Below are 26,805 nucleotides of genomic sequence, written 5' to 3'. Positions count from 1 at the left end.
TGGATAGAGGATAGAAGCACGAAGCTAATCAGGATTGCATGCTACTCCTTGCTCGTCATGATGTGTACACTCATAAAGCGAGTGTGCATAATTAAAATGTGGATAAGGGGGTGGACTAGTTTGAAAAGCGTGTCTTGGTGACAACTGCACCCCTGTCCTACTTGGCTGCCATAGTGAATCGATTATAAGGGCAATAAGAAAAATAAGGGAGTTTATTACCTCGAGTACCACTACAGCTTATCAAATATTGCATAAGCAAAGTGGCAACATTTTAATTCAAAAAGAAAACAAAAAAGACAGCCTATTGAGAGTACACGACTAAAGCACAAAGACAGGCATCTAGCAAAGCAACTAATCGAAATCCTACTAAAACCCAACCACTAAAAATAGCAACAACATTCCTCTACACATCTAAAAGCGGTGAGCGGGGAAGGCAGGCAATTCATGAGCTCTTTCCTAACAAACACATTGCCCATTTGACACTTCTGGAACGTGCATAAACACACCCTCCACACATCCACATGAGACTGTGGGAAGGAGATGCTACGAGGAAAGGCAGTACTGCCCGTCAATGAACAACTTCCACTGCCCATTGTCAGACCTCTTCACATACACCAATCACAAGTATGTAAACACCTTTCCTGTTAGGCTAATGAAGGCCAAACCTCATTATCCAAGTTACAACAACCAGCAGCAAACATATACAGCTCAAAACCTCAAAACCCTACTTAAGCAAAAGCATGGACTCTTATCGAAAAAGGTTCCCGTGCAAACAATTCAGGAAAAACAGACTGACCCAGCTTCTCAGCCCCACCAACCAAGGCAGTAAAGTACTGACTCCCAACACAAATGCTAGCCCTACAAAGTGAGTAAAAAAGTACGCCACAGCAATTAAGCTGCAGGCACATATATTGGGAACAAAAAACAGTGCAACACTGCATTTATGGGAAGTATGCCTCAGCAATTAAGCTTTAGGCACAAATATTGGAGGGAAAAAAACAGTGCAACACTGCCTGGGCACTGAACCTGAAAAAACAGAGTAGCCCTAAAGAGTGTAGGCTAGGCAAATCCTCCCCACTTGACAACTGTTCATGCGCTACCATAAAAGTTATAGAAAACTCAAGCTAATTTGGCCAGAACTTGACCAGAATGCCTCCACTTATAAATTGCATCCAGCTATAGCAGCACACTGACGAACCTGTCACCACAAGGACTAGGATCACCGTACCTGAGTTGTAGAGCACAATAAACCCGAAGCATCTGCACCAACGACAGCCAAGTCACAGATGGAACAGATACCACCTGCAATATCTGGAACAAAGCGCGCTGTGCAGTATGGGCAGGAGACATCCTTGCTTCCCTTATAGATGGGTGTGAAGGTAGCTCCACAAATAGTGAATGGGTTTCTTGGATCATAGTTCAGCTGAATCTCATCCCGAGGATTCCTCTCACAAGCAGCTAACACTTGGCGGGCCTTTGCAGCAGTCTGCGAAGTAGGGTTGAGCTCAAGAAGGCGCCTACAAAATGTACTTGCTGTGTTGAAGTTTTTCCCTTTGTAAGCAAGGGCCATGGCTGATTGCAAGCTGAGCTTCACATGCACACTTTGAATATTGCAGTGGGTAAAGTACGCAGCAAGCTCCTGTTGACGAACAAAATCATCTTTGGTATCCTTCCTCTTCAACTCTATACGAATGGCAAGAACATACTCCTTGCAAATGCCCACCAACTCCTTTACCTCATCAACTTCTTTTCTGTTGTCCACTACCAGAAGTGGAATCATGTGGAGTATGCCTAAAAAGAGCTTCAATGCTTCGGTAAATTTACCCTCCGTGGTGACTCTGTAGGCCATCTTCAATTTCTCTTCCAGCAAGGAAAGCTTGTAAATCAAGGCTGGAGGGCTTCGCAAGTTGGAACTTGAAGACTCGGTCCAGCCCTTCTCTAAAGCCAATGGAACCACAGGCATTGAGGCAAAAGCAGGCAAAAATGTGTGACTGGCCATGTGAAGATCTTCAAAGAGGGGTCTTAGAGGTGTGAAATTCCGTATGCCCAGTTGCCTATTCAATAATCGCATAGCAGTATCAAATGCCCCAGCAGCCACATGCTCTCCAGCTAAAGAAGACCTCTGTGTCCAGACTTGGCTAACAGGCACGCCTGGGGAAGGAGCAACAAACAAAGCAGTTGTTACAGTTGTTACACTTTCAGTGGTGCCTACATCAGCTGGAAGCTCCAGATCCTCCATTTCCCATCCTCCCTCTTCATCATCACCTCCTTTAGCCTCCTCGCCTTCGACCATAACTGCATCACCATTTTGGCCTTCGGTGACATCAGAGATCTCGACCTCCTCACCCCAAGCTCGAGCATCAACTTCATCTTCTTCCTCTCCGACAGCTCCAGATTCACCAAATGCACCCTCAAAAAGTCCTTTACTAACTAGGAGCAGAGGCCAATTGCCATCAAGTAGCACAGGGGCAGGGGGTAAAAGGAGTTCAGACTTCTCAGGGAGTGATGGAACATTGTCACCGAGCTCTTCAGCCAGGCGACTTGCTACATCTGCAAGCCCATGGATTGCAGCGGTGGCATATGCAAGGGCCAAGTGACCTGACTCTTCCAATATTTTCACTCGCTCCTGAACATCCCCCAAGTAAAGGCTGTTATGGTAGCGACCCATGATGTCATTTCTCATCTCAGCAATTTTGAGCATTTTTTTCAGTTTCTCCAGGTTGCCAGTTATGAGGTAGAGAAAAGAAAGCCTTTCAAAATTCTTGGTTTTCTGATAGCTGTACTCCACAATTTCATGATTTCCTTGTCTTAAAGCCTCAACACCAAGTCTATACCAGTGATCCTTCTCATCAATCTCTTTGGCAGAAGCTACAGCAATAGCTATATTTCCAGACTCAATGGCCAGATTGAAACGAGTCCTCTCATCCTTCACAAAATGCAAAGCTATATCTGGATAACCTTTCTGCTGAAGATAGGCAATGATGGCTTGTCCACAAAGCTGGGAACTCTTGATCATCTGAATGACTTCATCAAACCTTTTCCTGATTAAAGCAAGCTTGAACATGTATTCAGTTGAATCAATCTGCAAGGTGCGGATCTTCCCATCACGATCCAGACAGTGAAGAGTACTCCCAGAAACCTTTATTATGTATACTGGTACATCCAAAGTCCTTATAATGCCACTGTCTCCATTGGGCAGACAGTACTTGATGTGATTCAAGGTTGCATAAACAAAAACACCCACATTGGTTTCATCCCAAGCTCCACTCTTCACACGAATGGTCTCATGCAAGTTGCACTTGTGTTCAAGCTTCTTTGTAGCAATTGTAATTGCATGTTTGCCCAGCAAAGCTACATTTTCCATATCTGTGGACCATACCACACACTTCACAAAAGGTGTGTGGATCTCACCTAAGATTGTCCTCTGCTGTACATCAAAGAGAACAATACGGTCTTCTGAGCGGCATAACAGGTTACCTGTGCCAGCATAGAAAAGAGCATCCGTTGTTGGTACAGGTAAGGCACACTTCTTGGTCACCTCATTCTTCAGATTCTTTAGGACAATCTGATTTGCAGCCCTGTCAATACTGGCAAACCTATTTCGAGCTATGAATACTGCAGAACCCCCAAGGCCTCTCTTCGGTTCCTGAGTGTCCCTGCCAGATGTATCTTTTGGAACTGTATACAGTTCATAAGAGCCACCATCAACATCTGAGCATATCAGAACAGCATTTTCCGCAGGATTGTAGCTCATTGATCTAGGACCCTGATTCATGCCTGTTGCTCCTGGCCTTCTGATGGAGATCAAGGAAGTTTCTCTTGCTGAAGCCAAGTCATAGCTACGAAGGTGTCGTTCTTTCACATAATACAGGGTTGCTCCATGCACCGTGTATGCTGGTCTCTCTCTTTCCAGCTTAAACACAATCATCCCACTATCATGTCCAGCTGCCAAAAGATTCATCTCAGGATGGGCGGCAAGTATCCAAAAGCGATCATGCTCTCTACGGAATGTTTGAACACCAGTGCGCTTCGACATGTCCCATACTCGAATGCTCTTGTCCTCAGAATTTGACACAATGATATCCTGCCGGGCATGAAACATAACACATGACACATTATTCACGTGACCACGCAAAGTATCCACTTCCCAAGCTTTAGTATCTGGATACATAACATAAACCACCAAGAAACACGTAAGAAGAAGGGATTGCTTTGTAGCCATGAATGCTGTTAATAGCTGAAGAAACTGTAGCACAAGAAGATACAAACCATTAAACCAACACTTGCTTAAAATAGTCACAGAGACTGCCACGAGAGCATAGTCAACTTCAAAATGCTATCAGGGATTTCTCTACCACAAGATATGCATTCAACTCACCACCACCTTATAAGCGTTTAACATGATTCACATGTCACTACCGTTGAGTCAATATGCAGTTCAACTCAAAAACTCCTTAAAATAGTTTAACATGAATCAAATGCCACAACACATTTGACCACAAGCAAGCATCCTAAATGTAGAACACTTGCGCCTATGTGCTAGGGTTTTCCAGAGATAGAAAGAAGAGTGCGGCAGAATCACACATTCAGCACACACACAAGTCCTAAACTACTACTTTGTGTTATGTACAACAACGAAATAATACAACTAAAGTTCAAGTACAACATGTGGCTCAGAATGAAGACATCAAATCACAGCCCTATGACCTATTGTACAGTCCTTGCTAGCACTTCGCCTCCAGAGAAACGCTCTATGAGGTCTGAAAGAGTGCACAGAGCGGAAGCAGAGTGGCACTAGAATGTGCTGAACAGAGAGTGCAAGAGAGAGAGAGATATGGAGCAAACTATGCTGAATATACTGAACCAAAACAGTCCCAAGCAAGAGACAGTGATAGTCTCATAAGTGAGGGAGCAAATAACTACAAGACTCTATGAAAAATGAGAGGCCAGCACCCACTATTTATAGTGGGGAAGAGCTGGCCGACTGGAGCATGGAAACAGGCCGACTGGAGCTGTTGGACATGGCTCCCTAGAAAAATGCCAGAAAGGCTGGGAAAAATCCCAGAAAAATACTAAAAAAGGGGTGGCCAGCCCACAAACAAGGGCCATGCAAAAGGGGACCAAATGGGCACCATACAGAGCAGAAACTGGGGATGAAAGTGCTAACACCCCCTCTCAGCACCAGATGCTGAACAAACTCCGAGAATCCGAAGATGAGGAGCCAAGGAAGCCTGAGAAACCGGCTTGGTGAACAAATCTGCAGCATTCTCCGCGGAAGGACAATACTCCAAACGCAAATCTCCAGCAAGAACCCGTTCACGAACATAGTGATACTGAATCTCAATGTGTTTCGTACGAGCATGAAACACAGGGTTCTTGGCGATGGCGATGCAACTCTGATTGTCACACCAAAGAAGAGTAGATCCGGTAGGAGGACAGCCAAGCTCCTCCAATAATCTCCGCAACCATATCGCCTCACATGCAGCATAGCAAACTGCACGGTACTCCGCCTCGGTAGAGGAAAGCGCCACAGTAGGCTGCTTTTTACTGCTCCAAGAAATGGCTCCAGACCCAAGTGAAAAAACACAACCAGTGGTCGAACGCCGTGTATCTGGATCTCCAGCCCAGTCTGAGTCAGACCATCCAACAAGAGTGCGTCCTTGGCCATAAAAGATGCCAAAATCCAGAGTGCCACGTAAGTACCGAAGAACTCTGAGAGCACACCGCCAATGCTGCTGACGGGGTTTGGATGAGAAGGAACTCAATAAACTGACTGCGAAGCATATGTCCAATCGGGAGTAGGTCAACCATACCAAACAACCGACGAGAACCCGATACTGTCCCTGATCAGTCCCTGGAGAAGCATCAAGTGAAGAAAGCTTCTCACCAATATCCAAAGGAGAAGATACTGGTTTGCACCCAGTCATCTGAAATCTGTCGAGAATCTCCCGAGTGTACTTCTGCTGAGAGAAGAAAATGCCCTTCGAGGTCTGCCAAATCTCAAAGCCAAGAAAATAGTGCAAGAGGCCCAGATCCGTCATCTCAAACTCTGTCTCCAAAGCATCCATAACAGAACGGATCCGCACAGAATAAGAACCTGTAAAGATGAGGTCATCAACATAGACCACAATGATAACAATCAACCCCCTCTCAAGGAGGATATAAAGGTTCGAATCTGCATGAGAGCGGCGCAGGCCGAGCTTCTGAAAGAACTCATCAATCCGCTGGTACCAAGCCCGCGGAGCCTGCTTTAGACCATATAAAGCCTTCTTCAGCCGGTACACATGATCCTGTTTGCCCGGAACAACAAATCCTGGCGGCTGATCAACATAAACCTCCTGTGTAAGCTCTCCATTCAAGAAAGCCGACTTGACGTCCATCTGGAAAACGGGCCATCTATGATGTCCTGCAAGTGCAAGAACGGTACGAATGGTAGTCATTCGGGCCGTTGGAGCGAAAGTCTCATCGAAGTCGACACCGGGGCGCTGAGCATAACCCTTGGCAACCAACCTCGCCTTGTGCTTGTCCAAGCTGCCATCAGCTCGGAACTTTGATTTGAAAATCCAACGCACACCAATCACCTTACGCTGCAGAGGCCGAGGCACCAAAATCCAAGTGCCATTCCGTTCGATAGCATCCAGCTCTGTCTGCATAGCATGACGCCAAGACTCATGTGAAAGAGCCTCGTCTACAGAAGTGGGATCAGAAGGACCATTAATGATTGTAGACATAAGAGCATAATTAACAAACATGTTGCCCTCATGAATTTGTTTCCCTGTAACTCTGGAAGAACGCCGAAGAGAACCAGGCGGAGGAGCAGAAGGAAGCTCACGTAACCCAGAGTCACGAACTGTCTGATAATACCAACCAGGTACAGATCTGCTCGAACTCGCCGGAGGAGGAGCAGGGTCATCATCATCTGACTGAGAATCCTCAGCTGGAGGTGTGACAGTAACAGCGGGAGCAGGAGGATGAGTAGGAGGAGGAGAAGGAGGTGCAGGAAGAAGAAGCTCACCAAGCTCACCACCCCCCTCTGAAGAAGTAGGAGTCTCGTCGAACACCACATCACGGCTCACAATAACTTTACCGGCTTGAGGATCATAAAGACGATATGCCTTGGACACAGTGCTGTATCCAAGAAAAGTCATGCGCTGAGACTTCGAGTCCAACTTGGAGCGGTGCTCCTTAGGCACATGAACATACGCGGTGCATCCAAATATCCGGAAATGAACAACGGAGGGCTTCTCACCATGGAAAGCCTCATATGGAGTTTTGTCGGGAAGAGCAGCAGTAGGAGACCTATTCTGAATGTAGACAGCAGTGGAAGCCGCCTCAGCCCAGAAACGTCGAGGTAATGAAGAATGCTCAAGCATAGCACGGGCCATCTCCATAATGGTCCTATTCTTCCTCTCGGCAACTCCATTCTGAGATGGAGTATATGCTGTAGTAAGCTGTCTCCGAATGCCATGTGTCTTGCAATATTGCTTAAACTCCTGGGATGTAAACTCACCCCCTCCATCGGTCCTGAGAGCCTTGACCGAGTGACCGGTCTCTTTTTCCACCTCGGCTTTCCAATCACAGAAGTGATGAAAAGTCTCATCCTTGGTCTTCAGAAAGAAAACCCAAGTATATCTGGTAAAATCATCCACCATCACGAGCATGTACAACGCCTTACTCAAAGACGCGGTACTCATAGGACCACACAAGTCTGCATGAATGAGAGCAAGTGATGTCGAAGATCTGTGTGTCGCCTCCTTCGGAAAGGCGGCTCGGTGCTGCTTCCCCTGCAAACAAGAGGAACAAGGAGAAGACGGAGCCTTGATGGTTGGTAATCCATCAACCAACCCATCCTTCGAAGCTCGCTGCAGAAGCTGATAGCTCAAATGGCCAAACCGAGCATGCCAAAGAGCAGAAGAAGCACCAGAAGAAAGCAGAGCGGTCAGTTTGTAGAGACCACTATCTTGGACTCCCTGAGCCAAGATGCTACCAGTCGCTTTATCACGAATGGTAATCTCATAACGAGAAAAGATCACCTCCGCACCCTGAGCTGTAAGAGCACTCACTGACAAAAGGTTAAAAGCCAAATCTGGAATATACAGAACGTCAGAGAAGTACCTCTTGTCCTCTTCAGAACGGAAGATGGGGATAGTGCCATGACCATGCACTGGCACAGAAGAAGAATCACCCAGAGTGATCTCGCCTGATCTGGCAGTGAAGTCCTCGAACCAATCTCGATGGGGTGTCATATGAGCAGTAGCACCGCTATCAACAATCCAAGACCGTGACTGAGAAGTCACAAGAGCAAGTATACGCCGAGTACCTGCTAAGAGAAGTATTCCATCATCCTTCTTGGGTTGAGACACCGCCGTTGAGGAAGAGTTCTTTGCTGCTTCATCACGCTTCTTCTTGTGACATTGGGGTGACTTGTGACCCTTCTTGCCACAATAGTGACATTCAATGTCTTTATTCTTTGAAGATTTGTTGTCTTTATCCTTATCGGAATCCTTGGAGTTCTTGTCAGAACCCCCTTTACCTTTCTTTTGTTGAGACTTCCCTTTATCTCGTGCTGCCAAAGCTCCATCAGGGCCACCGGAGGTGCCAGTCCGCTCCTCAAAGCGAGACTCTATCTGCATAATGGAGGGGAGAACATCCTCCCAAGTAACTGGAACAGGACGAGGAGAAGAAACCAGAGACTGAAAGTATGCATCAAACCTCTCTGGAAGTTTGGAGAGCAGCCGAATAGCCATATCCTCTGTGGAGATGTCCTTGCCACAAACAGCAAGCTCGTCCCGGAGATCTTTCATCTTCGAGATGAAAGCAGATAAAGATGGAAACGCAGAAACTGATAAGTTCATAAGTTGCTTTTCCAATGCCAAAATCCGACCCGGAGACTTAATCTCATAGAGATCTGCAAAAGCCTTCCAAACTTCATGTGCAGCATCAGCTGTACGCACATGAGAGAGAACAGCATCCTGACAGTTCAACATCAGAAAGGAAAAAACACGTCGATCATTCGACTGCCAAATATCAATATGTGCCTGAGTCACACCACCGGAAGCAAGGGTGGGAGGGGTGGCATTGGCTGGTGTAACAAGCCAATCCCAGAGATCCACGCCACGCAAGGCCGATTTCACCTTCACCTTCCATAGGGTGTAGTTGGAACCATCCAACTTGGCAGACTCTGCAAACATATGAAGAGAAGTGGGAGCAGCCATCACAAGAGCTTGGGCTCAATCTCAAGAAATGCACAATCTCTGAAAAAAGTGTCCTCCACAGGTACCAAGTGTGCCACCAAAGCCTGCAACACCACAAGCCCCCTCTGCAAAGGGAAAGAACCACTGGAGAGGAAAAACGCAGCAATGAAGAAGTGCTGTCCTGTAGAAAACAGGCCGCCTGCAGTCCAATCTCCAAGTGGGCAATGAAACACTGATCTCCAAGAGCCAGACGGCTGAATCGGTGAAGCCAATCTGAAGAGGAACCGACCAGCAGAGTGCTGTCCAGAAAACGCAGCAGCAAAAAGCTATGGATCTGGAAGAAAACGCAGAGGAGAAGTGCTGAAAACAGGGCTGAACTGGGGCAGCAGAAAGGTTGCTAACCTAGAGCTCTGATACCATGAAAGAGTGCACAGAGCGGAAGCAGAGTGGCACTAGAATGTGCTGAACAGAGAGTGCAAGAGAGAGAGAGATATGGAGCAAACTATGCTGAATATACTGAACCAAAACGGTCCCAAGCAAGAGACAGTGATAGTCTCATAAGTGAGGGAGCAAATAACTACAAGACTCTATGAAAAATGAGAGGCCAGCACCCACTATTTATAGTGGGGAAGAGCTGGCCGACTGGAGCATGGAAACAGGCCGACTGGAGCTGTTGGACATGGCTCCCTAGAAAAATGCCAGAAAGGCTGGGAAAAATCCCAGAAAAATACTAAAAAAGGGGTGGCCAGCCCACAAACAAGGGCCATGCAAAAGGGGACCAAATGGGCACCATACAGAGCAGAAACTGGGGATGAAAGTGCTAACAAGGTCCAAGTCCAACATTGAGGAAAGCAAATAAATATGACAATTTAGCTACCCACATACACATATGCACCAATGCTCCTAGTCGGCCAATGGTACTACTATTGGCCACCTTTACCCGAATGCCATGTCATCACTGCCACGTGTCACATGCGTTGTCCGACCCTGCCCAATGACTACTATCTGTATATTGCTTTCCACTATGTCTTGATTCCACTTTCTTCATTTCTCATACCTATTATGGATGTCAATGAAATAAGTGTGTTTGAAAGCAAAGAATTAAAGAAGTTACTTGAATTGTTTCAAGATGTATTCCTTAAGGAGCTACCATTGGGCTTACCACCCGAAAGGGCAGTGGATCATTGTATTGATCTAGTCCCTGGTGCTCAACTTGTTAGCATTCCGCCTTCCAGGATGAGCCAAGCTAAGGAAGATGAGTTGGCTAAACAACTCACAGATTATTTAAATATGGGTCAGATCCGTCCAAGTAAATCACCTTGGGGTGCGCCTCTGTTACTTAAGAGAAAGAAGGACCACACCTAGCGAATGTTTGTAGATTACAAGAGATTGAACAAAGTGATTATCAAGAACCGCTATCCTCTCCCTAGATCAGATGACCTGATTGACCGTTTAGTCGGAGCGAAGTATTTCACAAAGATAGATTTACGTAATGGTTATCATCAATTACTCATGGAAGGCATGTCGAACGAACCACCTTTCGGACCAAGTATGGCCATTACGAGTTTCTCGTATTACCTTTGGGTTGACCAATGCTCCAACCACTTTCCAGCAAATGATGAACGATCTTTTTCGTGAACATTTGGAAAAATTCGTGGTTGTGTTCCCGAACAATATTTTAGTATATAGTCATACTCTTGAGGATCAAGTTAGACACCTCACCATTGTCTTGACTATTTTAAGATAGAATCAACTAAATGCTAAATTAAGTAAATGTGAGTTTTTTATGACGGAAATTATTTACTTGAAACACGAGATCACAAAAGACGGATTGAGCATTGACTATGACCGAGTTCAAAAGGTTTTGGCTTGGCCGATACCGCAGACAGTGAGACAACTTCGTTCTTTTCTCGGTTTTGTTGTTTTTCTTCGGAAATCTGTGCGAGAGTACTCTCAGCTCACACTACCGATGACCGAATTGTTGAAAGGTCGTCGACATAAGTCGAATCAAGCTATCCCTTGAATGACGATTTGGATATAGCCTTTAAACTTTTCAAAGATGAAGTCAAGGAAGCCTCTACCTTAGCACTACCCAATCCTAGTCAACCTTATGTTCTTGAGACTGACACAAGTGACTATGCGATCAAGGCTGCTCTATTCCAAGATGGTAGACCTGTTGCTTTCGAGAGTGAAAGCTAGACGACACTCAATCTCGTTGGCCAACCCTTGAGAAGGAGCTTTATGCTGTCATTTACGCTCTCAAGGTTTGGAGGCATTATTTATATGACTCCAAGTTTGTGGTATTGACTGATCATCAGTCAATCAAGTATGTGTGTGATGCGGATGATTTGAGTGGACGAAAAGCTAGATGGACAGAGCTAATGCAAGATTTTGATTTTGAAATACGCTATCGAAAGGGATCCATGAGTAGTGTAGCAGATGCTCTTGGTTGGATCAAAGAGGTAAATACTTTGTCGGTCACTGAGATTTCCACCAACTTATTTCAATCATCGAGAGGGCTTTGCAGGACTAATAGTTATTTTGGTCCATATTGGCAGAGGATCCAAGACGTAACCGACCAAGAGCCTATAAAAGGGTGGCCAAGGTCAATCAATTGGTCATAGACTTTCGCGAGTCTTTGCGAGAGCTCTACTATCACATGCACACGTTAATCCGATGCCACGTAGACATGACTATTCCTTACAGCCGCCTTAAGGGCAAAGTTAGAGGTCGTATATGGGCAGTTTGGAGCCAATTTGGTGGCCCTATAGGTGCCCGGAGGTGCCCGGGACATGTACCAATGGTTGGGACATATTATGGGCACAATGTGAACACATTTTATGACATTTTTGATGACTCTTTATGGCTTGAAAAAGTGAAAACCGACCTGATTACGACTTGCTATCACTTTCCTATATAAAGGCAAGTCATGGATAATTCATAATCATTCAAAGACAGAGATTGCAGAGCCAAGACCAAGGACATGCAATCTAATAGTTTGGATCAGCCAAGTACATCTCCAAATCAGCGTTTTCCATTAACGCACGTGGAGAACAGTAAGCATATGTTCATTCATACCATTCATAGTCTAGATCTACATTGGATCTATGACAATCATTGTAATTACTCATTCATTCAGTAATATATAGTAGTAGGTTAGGTAAAGAGTCTCTCTCTTCTCCTTCTCTCTACTCTATGTCATGAGCATGTGATTAGCGTTAGTCTTTATTGCTTTGCGTTAGTCATCATTTAAGCACGCTTCCGCATAGTAGTCATATTACATCTAGATTCTACGGTCAGGAGCTTGGATCTAGTTCAGACGTGCACCTGCTTCTTGTAGCCAAGGTCGACAACAATCTCGAGGACCGCGAGGGTAGCTCCGTGGCGGTATGGGCCGTCACGGGGTAGAGATTGGTCGGTGCGTCTTACTAGTTAGCTTAGCTTATGGCTCGGTGGGAATAGCCAAGACTTATGGCTGTCATGGTTAGGTGGTGAGTCAGGCCTGCACTCCCTACACGTTGTTTGGCTTTGTTTTGCAATTTCAAGTTGTGTTTCATGATTGATCTATGAGGAGATCCGTGGGGATTTGACAAAGAAGAAAGCTAGCAGGAAGTTATGGAGGCACAAAGCTTCCAAAGCGACAAACCAAAAGAAAGTATGCTTCCGCAAAGCACAGAAGAGCTCCTGAGAATAATGATGGAGCAAATAAATTCAGTGAAGATGCAGCTTGCCGCAGAAAAAGAGAAGCCCAAAGAAGGCCTCTCAGATCCGGCACAAATGTCTTCGATTTGGAGGAACAAAGAAGAAAAGATAACGAAAACACGTGAAGAAGCAAGAAGAAACGAAGGAGGAGGAAAAATCAAGAAGAACAAAGACGTGCGGAGGAGCAAAGGGATAAGGAAGCTGACATGCAAATGATCAGCACCGTCAAGAAGCTGCAATCGAGAGTTTCAGCAAAGACTCAACTGAGAGGCTATTCAAATCCAACATCAGCAGACGATAGCACAAATTCTGGCATCCCTCCCCAGACGCCTCAAAATACCTCGTCCTCCACCGCCCCTACCACCACCGTCATATAAACCTCTCCAAATTTTAGTAAGGAATTTTGAGTCTCAAACTTATGCACAAGCACTAACTCTCACTCAGAATCAAGAATTGATGCTAAACGGAGGACAGCCCAAGCAAGTACAATCTAATTCTCTCCAAATTTTAGAAAGGAATTTTGAGCCTCAGACTTGCGCACAAACACTGAAACTCGCTCAAAATCAGGAATTGATGTTGAACGAAGGGAAGCCCAAGCAAGTACAGTCTAATCCTAAGCCCCAGCAACAGTCATCTACCCAGGGTAAGGGGGCTCAGAACAGCAAAGACCAAAAGGACCAAAAGAAAACTTCTCAGGGTCAATCAGGCAATACAAAAGATTCTACACCCAAGAGAAGACTCTTGAGAAAGAAACTAAGAAGGGCATCACTGGAGGTTACCTCCAACCGGATAAAAAGACATTGGTACAAAGCAGAGAATCGTTGTTTCTTTTGCCACACTATGGGACACAAAAATAAAGATTGCACTAAGTTTCAAGCTGAAAAGTCTCCCAAGGCATCCACTTCCACAATAGGTACATTCTAACCCTAAGCCCCACCAAAAGTCATCTACCCAAGATAAGGGGACTGAGAACAGCAAAGACCAAAAGCACCAAATGTCAAATCCCCATCGGATCTCCTCGTAGAACTCTCTTGATTCGAGACTCGAAACCTGCAAACAAACAAACAACAAGGGGATGCAGGCCTGACTCACCTCCCAAACATGACAGCCGTGGGCAAGCCCACAGTCATGGATGTCCCCACCGAGCCACGAGCTGAGCTAACTAGGATGACGTACCGACCAATTGCTACCTCGTGACGTCCCATACCGCCACGAAGCTACCCTCGCGGGCCTCGAGATTGCTGCCGGCCTCGGCTGCGTAAAGCAGGTGCACGTGTGCACTAGATCAAGGCTCCAGACCATAGAGCTCTCACAAATCAGGGGGGACTCTATATGACTAATGACTAACCTTGGTCACTCTTTTATAGGCTCTGGCACGGTCATCGGGCGTCCACACTTGGACGCCCGCCCGTCCATACTTCGGTTCCCGCTCGTTAGTCTATCCCTAACTCAGCTCGTCAATCAGCCTGCCTAGCTCCAAGCTTCCCCAAACCTCAAAGCTAGTCTTGTGTGCGTATAGCACACGGTAGATACACACTGTGCACATGACATACTCCCCTTCCTCTAAGAGCTCACTCCTGAGCTCACTAAAAAGCCAGGGTAATCTCTCTGAAGAGTAGCCAATGTCTCCCATGTGGCGTCCTCCTCAACACGATCCTTCCACTTGATCTTGTATTCCGTGATAAGCGTATTACACAATCTTCTTTCACGAAATCCAAGAATCTTTTCAGGTTCGTGCGGAACAAATGTCATGTCTTCGACATCTATGATTTCTTGAGGAGTAACTAACTGGTCTATTCCACCAGTACTTCCTTAAGTCTACTGACATAAAATACAGGATGAACTTTCACATGAGAAGGCAAATCCAATTCATATGCAACTGAACCAATCCTTCGTGTAATACGAAATGGTCCGCAGTATCTAGGGGATAATTTCGGAGATCGACCTGTCAGTAAAGTCTCGGAATCTTTCAGAACTCGCAAATACACCATCGTTCCTTCGGAGAACTCTCTGGGTGAACGATGTCTTCTAATAGATTCCTTCGCAACTTGTAACATTTCTTGCATATCTTGCAAAAAATTACGTGCTGCATCATCCTGAAGTCCTGAGAATCCTACTGTAACAGGTGATTTAGGTTGAAAACCATACATAAGCATGAAAGGACTAAAACCTGTACTCGTATGCTTAGTACTATTATATGCAAATTCTAACATGGAAAGATAATCCTCCCGTGAACTCTGTCTTTTGGATACATATCCTCGAAGCATATCCTTCAAAATCTGATTCACTCTTTTTGTCTGGCCATCAGATTGAGGATGATCTGAGGAACTCAAATTCAAAGTTGTTTCCAACTTCTCAAAAACAAGTTTCCAAAAATCACACGTAAACTTAGAGTCCCTATCACTGACTATGTCCTGCGGTAACCCGTACAGTCTAAACAATTGCTCGATAAACTGCCGTGCTAATTGCATAGCTGTAATAGTCTTCTAGGTCGGTAAAAATCTAGCCATTTTTGTCAAGCAATCTACCACAACCCAAATAGAATCGTGGCCTTGATGTGTTCTTGGCTATCCGGTAATAAAATCCATGAAAATACTTTTCCATTTATTACCTGGGATTTGCAAAGGATGCAACAACCCAGCCTGTCTAAAGCGTTCAACTTTATTTGCTTCACAAATTTGACACTTGAGAACATAATCTTCTACATACCCTTTCATCTTTGGCCAATAAAAAGTGTCTCACTAACGATAGCATCCTGTGTACCCCAAGGTGTCCAGCAGAAGGGGCGTCGTGACACTCCTTAAGAATCTTGGACCTAATGTCCGGGATCTGTGGTACACAAATTTTATCATTGCGGAATAGTAAACCATTCCAATCATCCACTGGCCTCCTGCAGCCTGAATGGTAGACTGCTCAATCATTGAGTCTTGGTCAATCAATGAGCTCCCGTCCTAGATCTTCTGCCAAAATGGACCAAAATAACTATCAGTCCTGCAAAGCCCTCTCAATGACTGAAATAAGTCAGTAGAAATCTCGGTGAATGACAAAGTATTCACCTCTCTAATTCGACTAAGTGCATCTGCAACACTATTAATGGACCCTTTCCAATAACAGATCTCAAAATCAAAATCTTGCATTGACTCAGCCCAACGAGCTTTCCTTCCTCTCAAATCATCCGCGTCACACACATACTTGATTGACTGATGATCAGTCAATACCAATACCACAAACTTGGAGCCATATCCAAATCGTTATTCCAAGTGATAGGCTGATTAGACTTACGTCCACGACCTTTCAATAAGTCGATCATCGGTAGTGTGAGCTGAGAGTACTCCCGCACAGATTTCCGAAGAAAAACAACAGGGAGAGGATAACGGTTCTTAATTGTCAGCTTGTTCAATCTCTTGTAATCTATACACATTCTCCAGGTGTTGTCCTTCTTTCTCCTAAGCAACACAGGTGCACCCCAAGGTGATTTACTTGGACGGATCTGGCCCATCCTCAAATAATCTTCGAGTTGTTTAGCCAACTCATCTTCCTCAGCTTGGCTTATCTTGTAAGGTGGAATACTGACAGGATGGGCACCAGGGATCAAGTCAATACGACGATCTACTGGCCGTTCAGGTGGTAAACCCGATGGCAATTCCTTAGGAAATACGTCGTGAAGCGAATCAAGTATCTTCTTTAATTCTTTGCTTTCAAACACACTTAATTCATTTACATCCATGGAAGGGATGAGAAAGAAAGAAAGTGGAATCAATACACAATGGAAAGCGGTATACAAAGAAAAATCCATTATATTTCCAAAATCAATTGTATTTACAAGAGGTCCCTGAGAGGGATGAATACAATCACCTAAAATACTATACTAGATGTCCCTATGCTGAAAAGAAAAAATATGACTAGACCAATCGATCTGGACTTGAAGAGTCTTAAACCACTCAATCCCTAATAACAAGTCTACATTTTCTAGGTGCATAACATAGCATTCCAGAGTATCTTTGTAGTCCTGAATCTGGATTGGTAGCATCTCCACCTTTCGATCCCATACTTGCCTTCCCGCAAGTAGGCGTACCTCATAGGTATGATCGCTGGGTGTCGTATCAAGACTCAATTTCTGCACAAGTTTGTAGTTAACAAAGTTGTGTGAGCTGCCAGGGTCTAGAAGAATGTGAATTCTATGGCCATTCACTTCTCCATAAACTCGGAGAAGATCATGCAAGCAAAATACTTTAGAGTTGAACAGACAATCAGAACATGTACTAGGACGAGAAAGTACAGTAACTGACGTACCTGTCAAAGACAACTGGTTAGCTACCTTTGGCTTAGGTCCTGCGTTGGTCTTTGCACCCTTTTGCTTCGGGCACTCGTTACACATGTGTCCTTTTTCTTCGCAGATAAAACGTCTCTCCTTCTTGAGCTTTAGAGCCTTAAGGAGTCGTTTCTTCTTCGCTGGTGTCAAACTTGAATTCTTCGAAGGTTGGTCCGAAGACTTTCCTTCAGTCGTGTTAGCCACATAGGTGTGGAAAACTTTCTTTTATGCTTGTTCCCCTGCTCGGTAACGGGTTTAGACTTGAAAGAGACCATTGTATCATCATAGATACGAGCTCAATGAATGGCTTCGTCCAATGTTTTGCATTTGTTATTTTTAACCTGTAAACGGTATGAGTCTGGTAAACCAGCTACGAAAAACCCCAAAAGAGTAGTGGGATCTATCTTTGTAGCTTTCATCTGAAAGTCCCTAAACTTCTGGAGGTAGACCTCATAAGTGAGGTGCTGCGAGGTCATGGTCAAAGTGGTAAACCGGGCAACAACATCATAATCGTCCTCTTTCTTGAGGAATTCCTTCTTGAAGACGTCTTCGAATTGTATGCAAAGTTGTTGGCTTAGGATTGAGTTCCTTCCACCAAAGCAAAGCTTTGCCTGAGAGGAAACCTGCTGCTAACTGGATCTTTTTTCCATCATCATATGAATGAAACTGAAAATGGACCTACCACTTATGTAGCCAAGTGTCCACGATCTCCTTGGTACGCTGCTTTTGCTCGCCCCCCAACGGTTCCGGAGTAATTTTGGGACCTAAACCAGAGGCCAAGGTATCCATACCCGAAAGAGTAGATAGGGTAGTGGTCAAGAGAGAGATGGAGTTCTGCAAAGCTTGCATCTGCGCGGCGATTTGTGCCTGACGTTCTGAGAAGAAGCTTCGAGAGCTACTTTGAACTCTTGGAAATCAGATTTTGACACATAATCGTAAAAAAGATCGGCATCGGTATCTTCCGTAGCCGGCAAGCCTTCGCGTTCGACAAGGGGCTCCAACTCCAATTCTTGGATCGACATCGTGAAGAGGACAAGTGGAGAGAAAATTCGATCTTCGCACAATAAAAGTGCAAGGGAACTTGAGAGCTTGAGAGCTTGAAAACTTGAGAGATGTGTGGCAAGAAGCCCACTTAAGGGGTTTATATAGCATACCCCAAAAGCAACTTGAACTTTTGCTTTTGTGTTTATATATATATATATATATATATATATATATATATATATATATATATATATATATATATATGTATGTATGTATGTATGTATGTATGTATGTATGTTATATATATATATGTATGTATGTATGTATGTATGTATGTATTCTGCTTTCTTTTAAAAAAACACTTTTAAACCTTAGGGAGCCTTTAAACTCTTTTTATTTTAAAAAAAGGTCAATCTTTAAAAAAAACGAAAGCAGTGAATTTGGCGTGTCAATGCTTTTACTGGTTTTTTTCCCCCCCCCCTGGATTTAGCGCCGCCTGTCTGCCTGGCTGCCGGGTGTCCATGGCCGCCTGCGCGGCAGAAAAAGCAAGGAGGCGCCTATCTTTTGTGTGGGTGTGCTTTTCCAGTCAGGAGGGCTGCTCATCTGGATATTCAGGCGCCTATCTGAAGAGGAAGCGTGTGCTTTTCTGGGAAGAGGTGGACTGCATGCTGGCTGCGCATGGATAGGCCTATGCAGGTAGTGTACGGCTGCTGTCTGCAGGTACAGCCCACGTGGCAGGTCTGTGTACGGCTGCTGTCTGCAGGTACAGCCCACGTGGCAGGTCTGACTGCTCTGCAGATGCAGATTCAGGCGATGCAAGTACAGGTGGCGCAGTCAGGTATAGCTACAGGAAGTCTGCGCTGCTGGTCATATCATGCTTTTTGGAAGGGCTGCAGGCGGGCTATGCTACAGAAGCTTCAGGCGCATGCTTTTTGGAGACTAAAGGGCTGGCTGCTGTGCTGTGCTTCAGAACAGAGACACAGGCCTCCTTTCTCTCTCTCTCTCTCTCTCTCTCTCTCTCTCTCTCTCTCTCCCTCTGCTGAAGAGTAGACAAGGGTTGGTTTTCTCTGGACACAAAGGTAGACAAGGGCTGTTTTTCCATGAACATAGACATCATGTCGATGGCGTTCAACTGATGGAACTTTCAGCCTTTCTATGCTTTGATTCGGGACTGTTTTGGGACAGTTTATGGGCTGTTTTTGTTTGGTCGCAAATTCAGCTATGTGCTTGGGTTTTTGACTGCAAGTACAGGTCTTGTGGTTATGTTTCTTGGCATGGGAGTGATGCAAGCTCGCATGGCTGCGTGCTCATGGAGCAGATGGCTTTCTTCCTGCTAGAAAGGAACAGAGGGACCTACAGTTATGGGCATCTCTATGTTGCCAGATGTTTCATGAGGGAACAGGTAACTAGATGTATGGAAACAGGACAGAAGTTTCAAAGGGAAACAGGCCTAAGGGTTTCATGTGGAAACAGGTCGTAGGTTTTCTCGACGAGACATGTGTTTGGGTTTCTCCAAGAGATAGGTCACATGCAGGCAGAAGGTACAAGAGTGGACACATGTATGGTACAGCCTTGCTACTGATAGGACAAGGGACAGGAAATCCATGACAGAGATGGATAGTATCCTTGGAAGGTAGAGAGGGTTTGTACAGGTGTGTCGACTGTATGGTATGCTGTGCTGTGATACTCTTTTGAGAGACAGTTTGGGAGTCTGTGTTGTGATGCAGGAGCACTGGATGTGTCAGGGTGTGATGCTGTTCATAGTGTGAGAGGCTATGGATGGTTGTGGCAGCCTTGATCATGGGAGAAAGCTTCTGTATGCAGACTCAATGTGAGAGAGTCTTTCGATGTGAACAATGGCTGGATTTATTTGTGGATGCCGTGTGGACAGGAAGCCAAATGCAGGTTCTTTGCAGGCTTCAGGTGTTCTACTGGGACGGCTGAATTACCAGCTTTATATTGTAATCAAAGCTCTTATAATCAATTAAAGAAATACCGCAAGGGGCGCCACTGCGATTTGGGGCCAATCGGTGTCCGTGTACTTTTTGCAGGAGCACTCTAGCTCCCCCTGTTTGTTTTCCTTTTCTAGGTCCTCAATGGCGTTGAAGTGTTTTATGTGCGAGTGTTTGTTCCACCGCCCTTTGGTTTCTGAAGGCCGGTTTACAGTAGCCCACGACCAGAACACGACCACGCATAGCCAATCGATCACTTCTCTCTCTCTCTCTCTCTCTCTCTCTCTCTCTCTCTCTCTCTCTCTCTCTCTCTCTCTCTCTCTCTCTCTCTCTCTCTCTCTCTCTCTCTCTCTCTCTCTCTCTCTCTCTCTCTCTCTCTCTCTCTCTCTCGTACAAAAGCGAACATGCTTTTTTTTCCTCACACAACTGTTCATGCGACTGCACAAACACAACCAGCCTTCTTCTTGCAAAGCAAAAACAGATGGCCAAACAAAAAAATACAATCAATTGTGCTTTGAAATTCTCGATTCATACTGCCATGACCAACAGTCGAAATGCGAACAATATCTTCCATTGCTTCGGGCAATCCTAAACGATACTCACTCCTTGCGTATTGGCCAAACATCGTATGAGGCAACATTTGGTCGCACCGTCTCTAGACAACAGAAAAAAATTTAAAAATCATTTAGTTAGTTAAGGAGCACCTTGCCAAAGCTCACGAAGCATATACCCAACAAGCCAACAAATCCAGGTGAGATGTCAACTCTAAGGAAGATGTGCACTACGTTAATGGCCTGGAATGTGGACAAGGACCTTTCTTGCAACTTCCTAAGAGGCACGATCCGAGGGATGTATGGACCAATTGGGGCAATTTTGATTGCCCAATAGGCGCCCGGATGCGCATCATTGGATGGGACATAAATTGTGCACAATATGAACATGTTTAATGAGCTTTTTGATATATTTTTGGGACTCAAAACTCATTTGCAAAGCATTGTGCATTGACACTAAAAATAAGATTTAGTTGGGCTTGCTTATCAGCATGAGTCTACTGCCTAGAAAACCAAAGCCACCAAGGATGTCTCAGCCTTCAGCTTGTACATCTGCATGGTGGAACCCCTCAACCTCAAGCCTTCCATAATCTCCATGCTTCGAAGCAGGTTTGGAAACTGACACTAGTATGTATACACTAGCTCTTCTGGAGTTCACTACAAGCTGAGGACAGATTTCCTTCCAAGAGCTATCACCTTCCTTACCAAACCAAAACAATAGGCTTACAAAACTCTTCACAATTTTTTTGAGAGTAATTACACACATGCACCCATGTACGGGCCCTCCCCCACCACCTTTCAATAGCACTCTTGGCTGTAGGCAGTGAGACTCGGACCCAACACCTCTGCCGTGGGATTTCAAGCTCGCCCTCAACTTGCCTATGCAGCGGGAGTCAGAAAACTCGTCACAATTTTAAGTGCAAACTGTTGAGTAATTTGTCACAAATAGCCTGCGCCAAATGCAGCTCCAGGCAGCCCCCGAAATAAACTAGATTGAAAATCATGAAAATATATCCCAGTCCAGCCATTCTGCAAAAACTATCAAGGACATACTGTAAAAAATATATACTTACCATTCATTCTCCAAAGCTTAACCTGACGATCATCTGCACCAGACACGATTAATGGCAGAGTGGGGTGAAAGGCAGCCCAATTGACACCTCGGTCATGACCCTCAAGCACATACTTGACCACAGCATCACCTCCACCAAAGAGGTCAGTATTCATTTGTGTCAATCTCAAAATATCTTCTGCTGGAGCTACTGTTTTCTTCCTTAGAGCACTGATATCCCAAACCCTAACAGTCTGATCAAGAGAAGCAGACACCACATAATCTTCCTTGACATGAAAAGAAGCACACATAACATAATGATTGTGACCAGTAAGGACAGAAATGCAAGTTCGAGACTGCCAATTCCAGATCCGGATGGTCTGGTCATCACTGGCACTCACAATCCACGGGTACTCCTGATGGAACTGGACAGTGCGGATATAATCCAGATGACCAAGAAGTGTAAACAGGCATCTTCGCATCTTGTAGTTCCACACTTTGATCTTGTAATCATCCCCTGCAAAAGTGCAAAGCAGATTACGGAATATAAGGCCACCCTTGAGCATTTCACTCAAGAGGGAATAATGTCTTGCATCAACAGAAACAATGTGATTGATTATAACATCGAAATGAGCAGATCTGATGCAGTCTATCTATGCATGAGCAGCCAAACTAGTTCCACATTCCAGAGAGATCAATAAGAACACAGATCCCCGTACCTACTGGACCTCTAAAATGCTCTAAACTTATATAAAGAAAAAATTTGAAATGACGATAAGCACAGTATTTCATAGTTGAGTATTAAGTCTTTCATGATTGATAGCTAGACAATCTCATCAAATAAGTGAAGACCCTTACCTCCAGACACGAAAAGAGGTTGAGTTTTGTGAAAGTGCACCCCTCGGACCGGCCCTTCATGCTCATCAAACCTGTCAATCAGTGTCCCCATTCGGTAGTCCCATAGCTGAATCACCCCGCTGTGAAGGCTGGCCAAGATCCAAGGTCTGCGAGTGTGAAAACTGAGCCCCTTGACCCTGTTGCTTTTGGTCTCAAATTTGGTCAACATTGTGCGAATCTCTTCAGCCTTTGCTTTGATTTGAAACAGAAAACTTCTGAAACCCTAATCCAACCCGTGGTATGAAACGCTAGATGCTTTTTTCAGCCGATCTAAGAGCTCCCAAACGCAGAAACCCTGTTTTCTCTTGGCTCGCTGCAATGGAAACCCTAATCCGATCCTCGATCCAGATTAAAGAAGTGCAAAATACTACCTTCACCCGATCTGGGAGCTGCCGATGCGGTGAGCAACAGAAACCCGAGAACCATCAGAAAAACCCTAGAAATGGTTTGGTAACAAGATCAGATAAAAGCAGAATGCTTTTTCGAGGGATCAACAAGATACGAATCATTCAGAGCACAAAAACCCCAACCTGCTTGACTCCCGAGCGATGGAGGAGCGGAGATCTGCGAGCGCCAGAGCAGAAACCCTAATTTCGCTCGAGGAGCAAGTCCTGCATGCGAATACTTACACACAGACTGATTGATGGGAACACCAAAATGCATGTGCCATAGTCGGGTTTTCTTAATAAAAATTAACGTCGTCTTGGCTAAAATCCAACGGCTTTCAATACATCAACCTTGACGATCTTACGGTCCATGCTATATATATATATATATACATACACACACACACATATACATGCCTCCAAAAATTATCTTGTTTTTATATGGTCATAAAAAACACCATTTTAAAAAGACCCAACCTCTTTTCTTTTTTATCTTCACCATTAGATTGAATTTATGGTCAAATTTTTACATACTAGTTAACCAGTCTATCGATTAATATGGTTTCGTATGCCTGTCCTATCATAACCATCTTAACCCCATGTAACGGAAGCCTATATTTTATAAGACTGCATTGGACTTTATGAAGCGGCCTTACCTTCAACTTAATGCCAAATACGGAAGTCACAAACTTCCTGTATGTCTTTATGTAAGGCTAGAAATAGTGGCCCTATACTATTTTTAAGCTATGGGCAGCTACGTGTGAACACTAGCCATTTGTGTATAAGTCAATTTCCCTTGCAAAAGAGTTCTTGTGAGTTGTTTTCCCTCTTCTCCCTACTCTCTCTATTGAATCTTTGCATAGCTTGATGGTGGATGCATGCTTAGGTTTGATTGTAGAATCTCACTTTGCATAAGCTTCCCCCTCTCCTTCCACCTCCTTTGTCAAAGGATCTTGTAGATGGAGATTTGTCTTGTCCATATTAACCAATTAAAATATAAGAATTTAAATATCATATGAAACTTTGCACCAAGCATAAAAACAAACATGCAAGGTGCAATCTCCCCCCCGCGGGGGTGGCGAACGTGTGTGGCTCCTACTCCCACACGTGATATTTTAATCATATCATCAAAAATAGCCCTTGGAGCAATTAATAGAGTGTTTTTCCAAAATTGGGCTTTTTCTTTTACAAAAGTAACCTTTGTCCAATGTCTAAGGTATCAAAATAATCTAACATTTGCCCAAACAATTATGTACAATGGGCCTAAGCATGATAAATCAAAATGGTGCACATATGCACTTAGACAAAAATAATCCAAGCACCTAGGCGGGTGTTCACATCCAGTGCCCATCCTCGTACTCATACTAGATCACAATTAAATTGGAATCACTCAGCAAAATAATACTAATATATGGTAACAATTAATTGGACTCACTCACAACCAACTACTATCATGTGAATACAAAATTATTTGGATCCACTCTTCAACAAATCAACTCTCACACATATGGTACAAATACAAACACAACCACCTAAATCGATGCAAGCATATATTTAACATCAAGTATAAAATAGAATCACCCATAATAATAGAATCACCCACAATACTAAGCTAAACACAATGACACACTAGGCAAGCATATATTTAGCATCAAGTATTAAATAAAATCACCCACGATATTGAGCTAAACACAATGACACACTAGGTCCCTAGTGCACCATAGAGAGAGTACATGTCACATGTAACATACAGAGAGAGTACACATCACATGTAACATTCTCTCTTGCTTGGATTGCAACTAACATTCTCTCTTGCTTGGATTGCAACTAACTTCAGTTGCATGTCTGATGATCTGAGTGGATAAGATCTGGATTTTTATTGAAAAATAGCTCAGGCATCCACCTAGCATCTTCTATTGGATGCTTCTTGAAAGTCATAAGATACTTGGATGATCTTCAATTGGATATACATTACATGTTCTTGTTGTAATTTGCTAATGATTAATGTAGTTTGCTAATGATCATCAATGATTGAATTTGGAATAAGTTCTTCTTGCTCATCTCAACAATCAAAGGACATTTTTCATAAACTGGATGGGAAAGTAAAGGTCCTTTGAAAGATCTAAGAAGACTAATATGAAAAGAGTTATGAATCTTCCAATGTGATGATAATCAATAAGCGAGGTAGGTAATCTCTTTTAATATCTTGAATGGTTCATAAAACCTTTATGAATCTTCCAATGTGATGATAATCAATAAGCGAGGTTAGTAATCTCTTTTAATATCTTGAATGGTCCATAATGTAGCTTGCTAATGTGATCAATGATTGTATTTGGAATAAGTTCTTCTTGCTCATCTCAACAATCAAAGGATTTTTCATAAACTGGATGGGAAAGTAAAGGTCCTTTGAAAGATCTAAGAAGACTAATATGAAAAGAGTTATGAATCTTCCAATGTGATGATAATCAATAAGCGAGGTTAGTAATCTCTTTTAATATCTTGAATGGTCCATAAAACCTCGGTGCCAATTTTACAACTAGATGTTTCTCCATGCTTTGTAAGCATCTCTTTTTAAACCTCAAGGATACATAGTCGCCTTCTTTAAAAAATAGTTCTTTACCATAGTTGCTCTCTGGCTAGCCTTAACCTGTAGCTCTCATAGGCTACAGGGTGCCCATCTTATATAAGAGCTGCCCTAATGCCATGACCACTAGCATAGGTCATAACTACAAAGAAAGGTCTATCAAAGGTAAGTAGTTGCAACACAACTACATTTGTGAGAGCTTCTTTCAAAGCTTGAAAACTAGCATCGGCCACCATAACTATAAAAAAAGGTCTATCAAAGTTAGGTAGTGGAATTATGAGAGCTTCTTTCAAAGCTTGAAAATATTTATCTTGTCGCTTAGACCATTGCAAGATTTTAGTTTTCTTTGGGAGTTCAGTAAGTGGATAAGCAATATATGGTAAGTTTTAGTTTTCTTTAAGAGTTTAGTAAGTTTTAGTTATCTTTAAGAGATCGGTAAGTGAATATGCAATATATGTAAAAATCTTTACAAACCTCTTATAGTAACTACATAAACCCAAGAATAATTGAACATTGTGTATGTTACGAGGTCAAGGTTACTCTCAACTTTCTTAGGGATCAACTTCCTTATGGCAAAAACAATGTTGCCCAAGTACTCTTAACTTTCTTAAAATCAACTTCCTTCCGCTCATAGAAAAAATATGGCCCAAGTACTCAATCCGATCTTGAAATAAACTACTCTCTCATAGTTGAGAAAGAGTTGGTGAGAGAATACTAACTCCAAATGTTTTTCATGCTCTTTGACATCTTGCTAGAAACTAATATATCATCGAAGAAAACAACCACAAAGTTTTGACGCTTAAGGAAGATCCACTTCATCATACATTGAACAACTATAGGAATAATTTTTCATTGAACAACTTTAGTTGATGAAGATTGATTACATTGAACAACTCTAAGAATAAGATATTTATTTTGCAATGTAATTTTGATAAATGTACGATAGTCAATGCACATACTCTATGTACCATTCTTTTTCACTAAAGGTATAGGTGCTTCATATGTTGAATTATTAGGTCATAACAATGCTCTTGCTAAAAGCTATTTTACTTGATTTTGGATTTCCTTTTGCTCAAGCATATTCACTCTATAGGGTGTGTTTTGCAAGGAAGATAATTATCTGGCAATATCTCAATTTTGTGATCAACATGTTTACAGCTAGGTAGTCCAAGTGGTAGTTCATCTAAGAAAA

The 26,805-nt window shown here is 43.7% G+C and overlaps 1 protein-coding gene across 2 annotated transcripts; it reads right to left on the bottom strand.

The window, feature by feature from the left end:
• Nucleotides 1-870: 870 nt before the first annotated feature.
• Nucleotides 871-23,383, bottom strand: LOC147618410 (coatomer subunit alpha-1-like). Of its 2 annotated transcripts, none has more exons than XM_086774847.1 (4): nt 23,174-23,383; nt 22,605-23,032; nt 21,769-22,263; nt 871-4,161 (listed from the first exon to the last, which is right to left on the bottom strand). In XM_086774847.1, exons 2-4 carry the CDS (start codon nt 22,810-22,812, stop codon nt 1,220-1,222), a joined length of 3,645 nt encoding a protein of 1,214 aa, XP_086630973.1. In that variant the 5' UTR covers nt 22,813-23,032; nt 23,174-23,383; the 3' UTR covers nt 871-1,219. The 2 variants fall into 2 exon arrangements, with proteins under 2 accessions (XP_086630973.1, XP_086630974.1); XM_086774848.1 differs by having other exon boundaries at nt 22,605-23,079; nt 23,174-23,304.
• Nucleotides 23,384-26,805: the final 3,422 nt, after the last annotated feature.

Source organism: Cibotium barometz, chromosome 35 (genome assembly GCF_041138505.1).
Source record: "Cibotium barometz isolate CiBa-2024 chromosome 35, ASM4113850v1, whole genome shotgun sequence".
NCBI lineage: Eukaryota > Viridiplantae > Streptophyta > Polypodiopsida > Cyatheales > Cibotiaceae > Cibotium > Cibotium barometz.
This window is presented reverse-complemented; position numbering and strand designations above follow the sequence as displayed.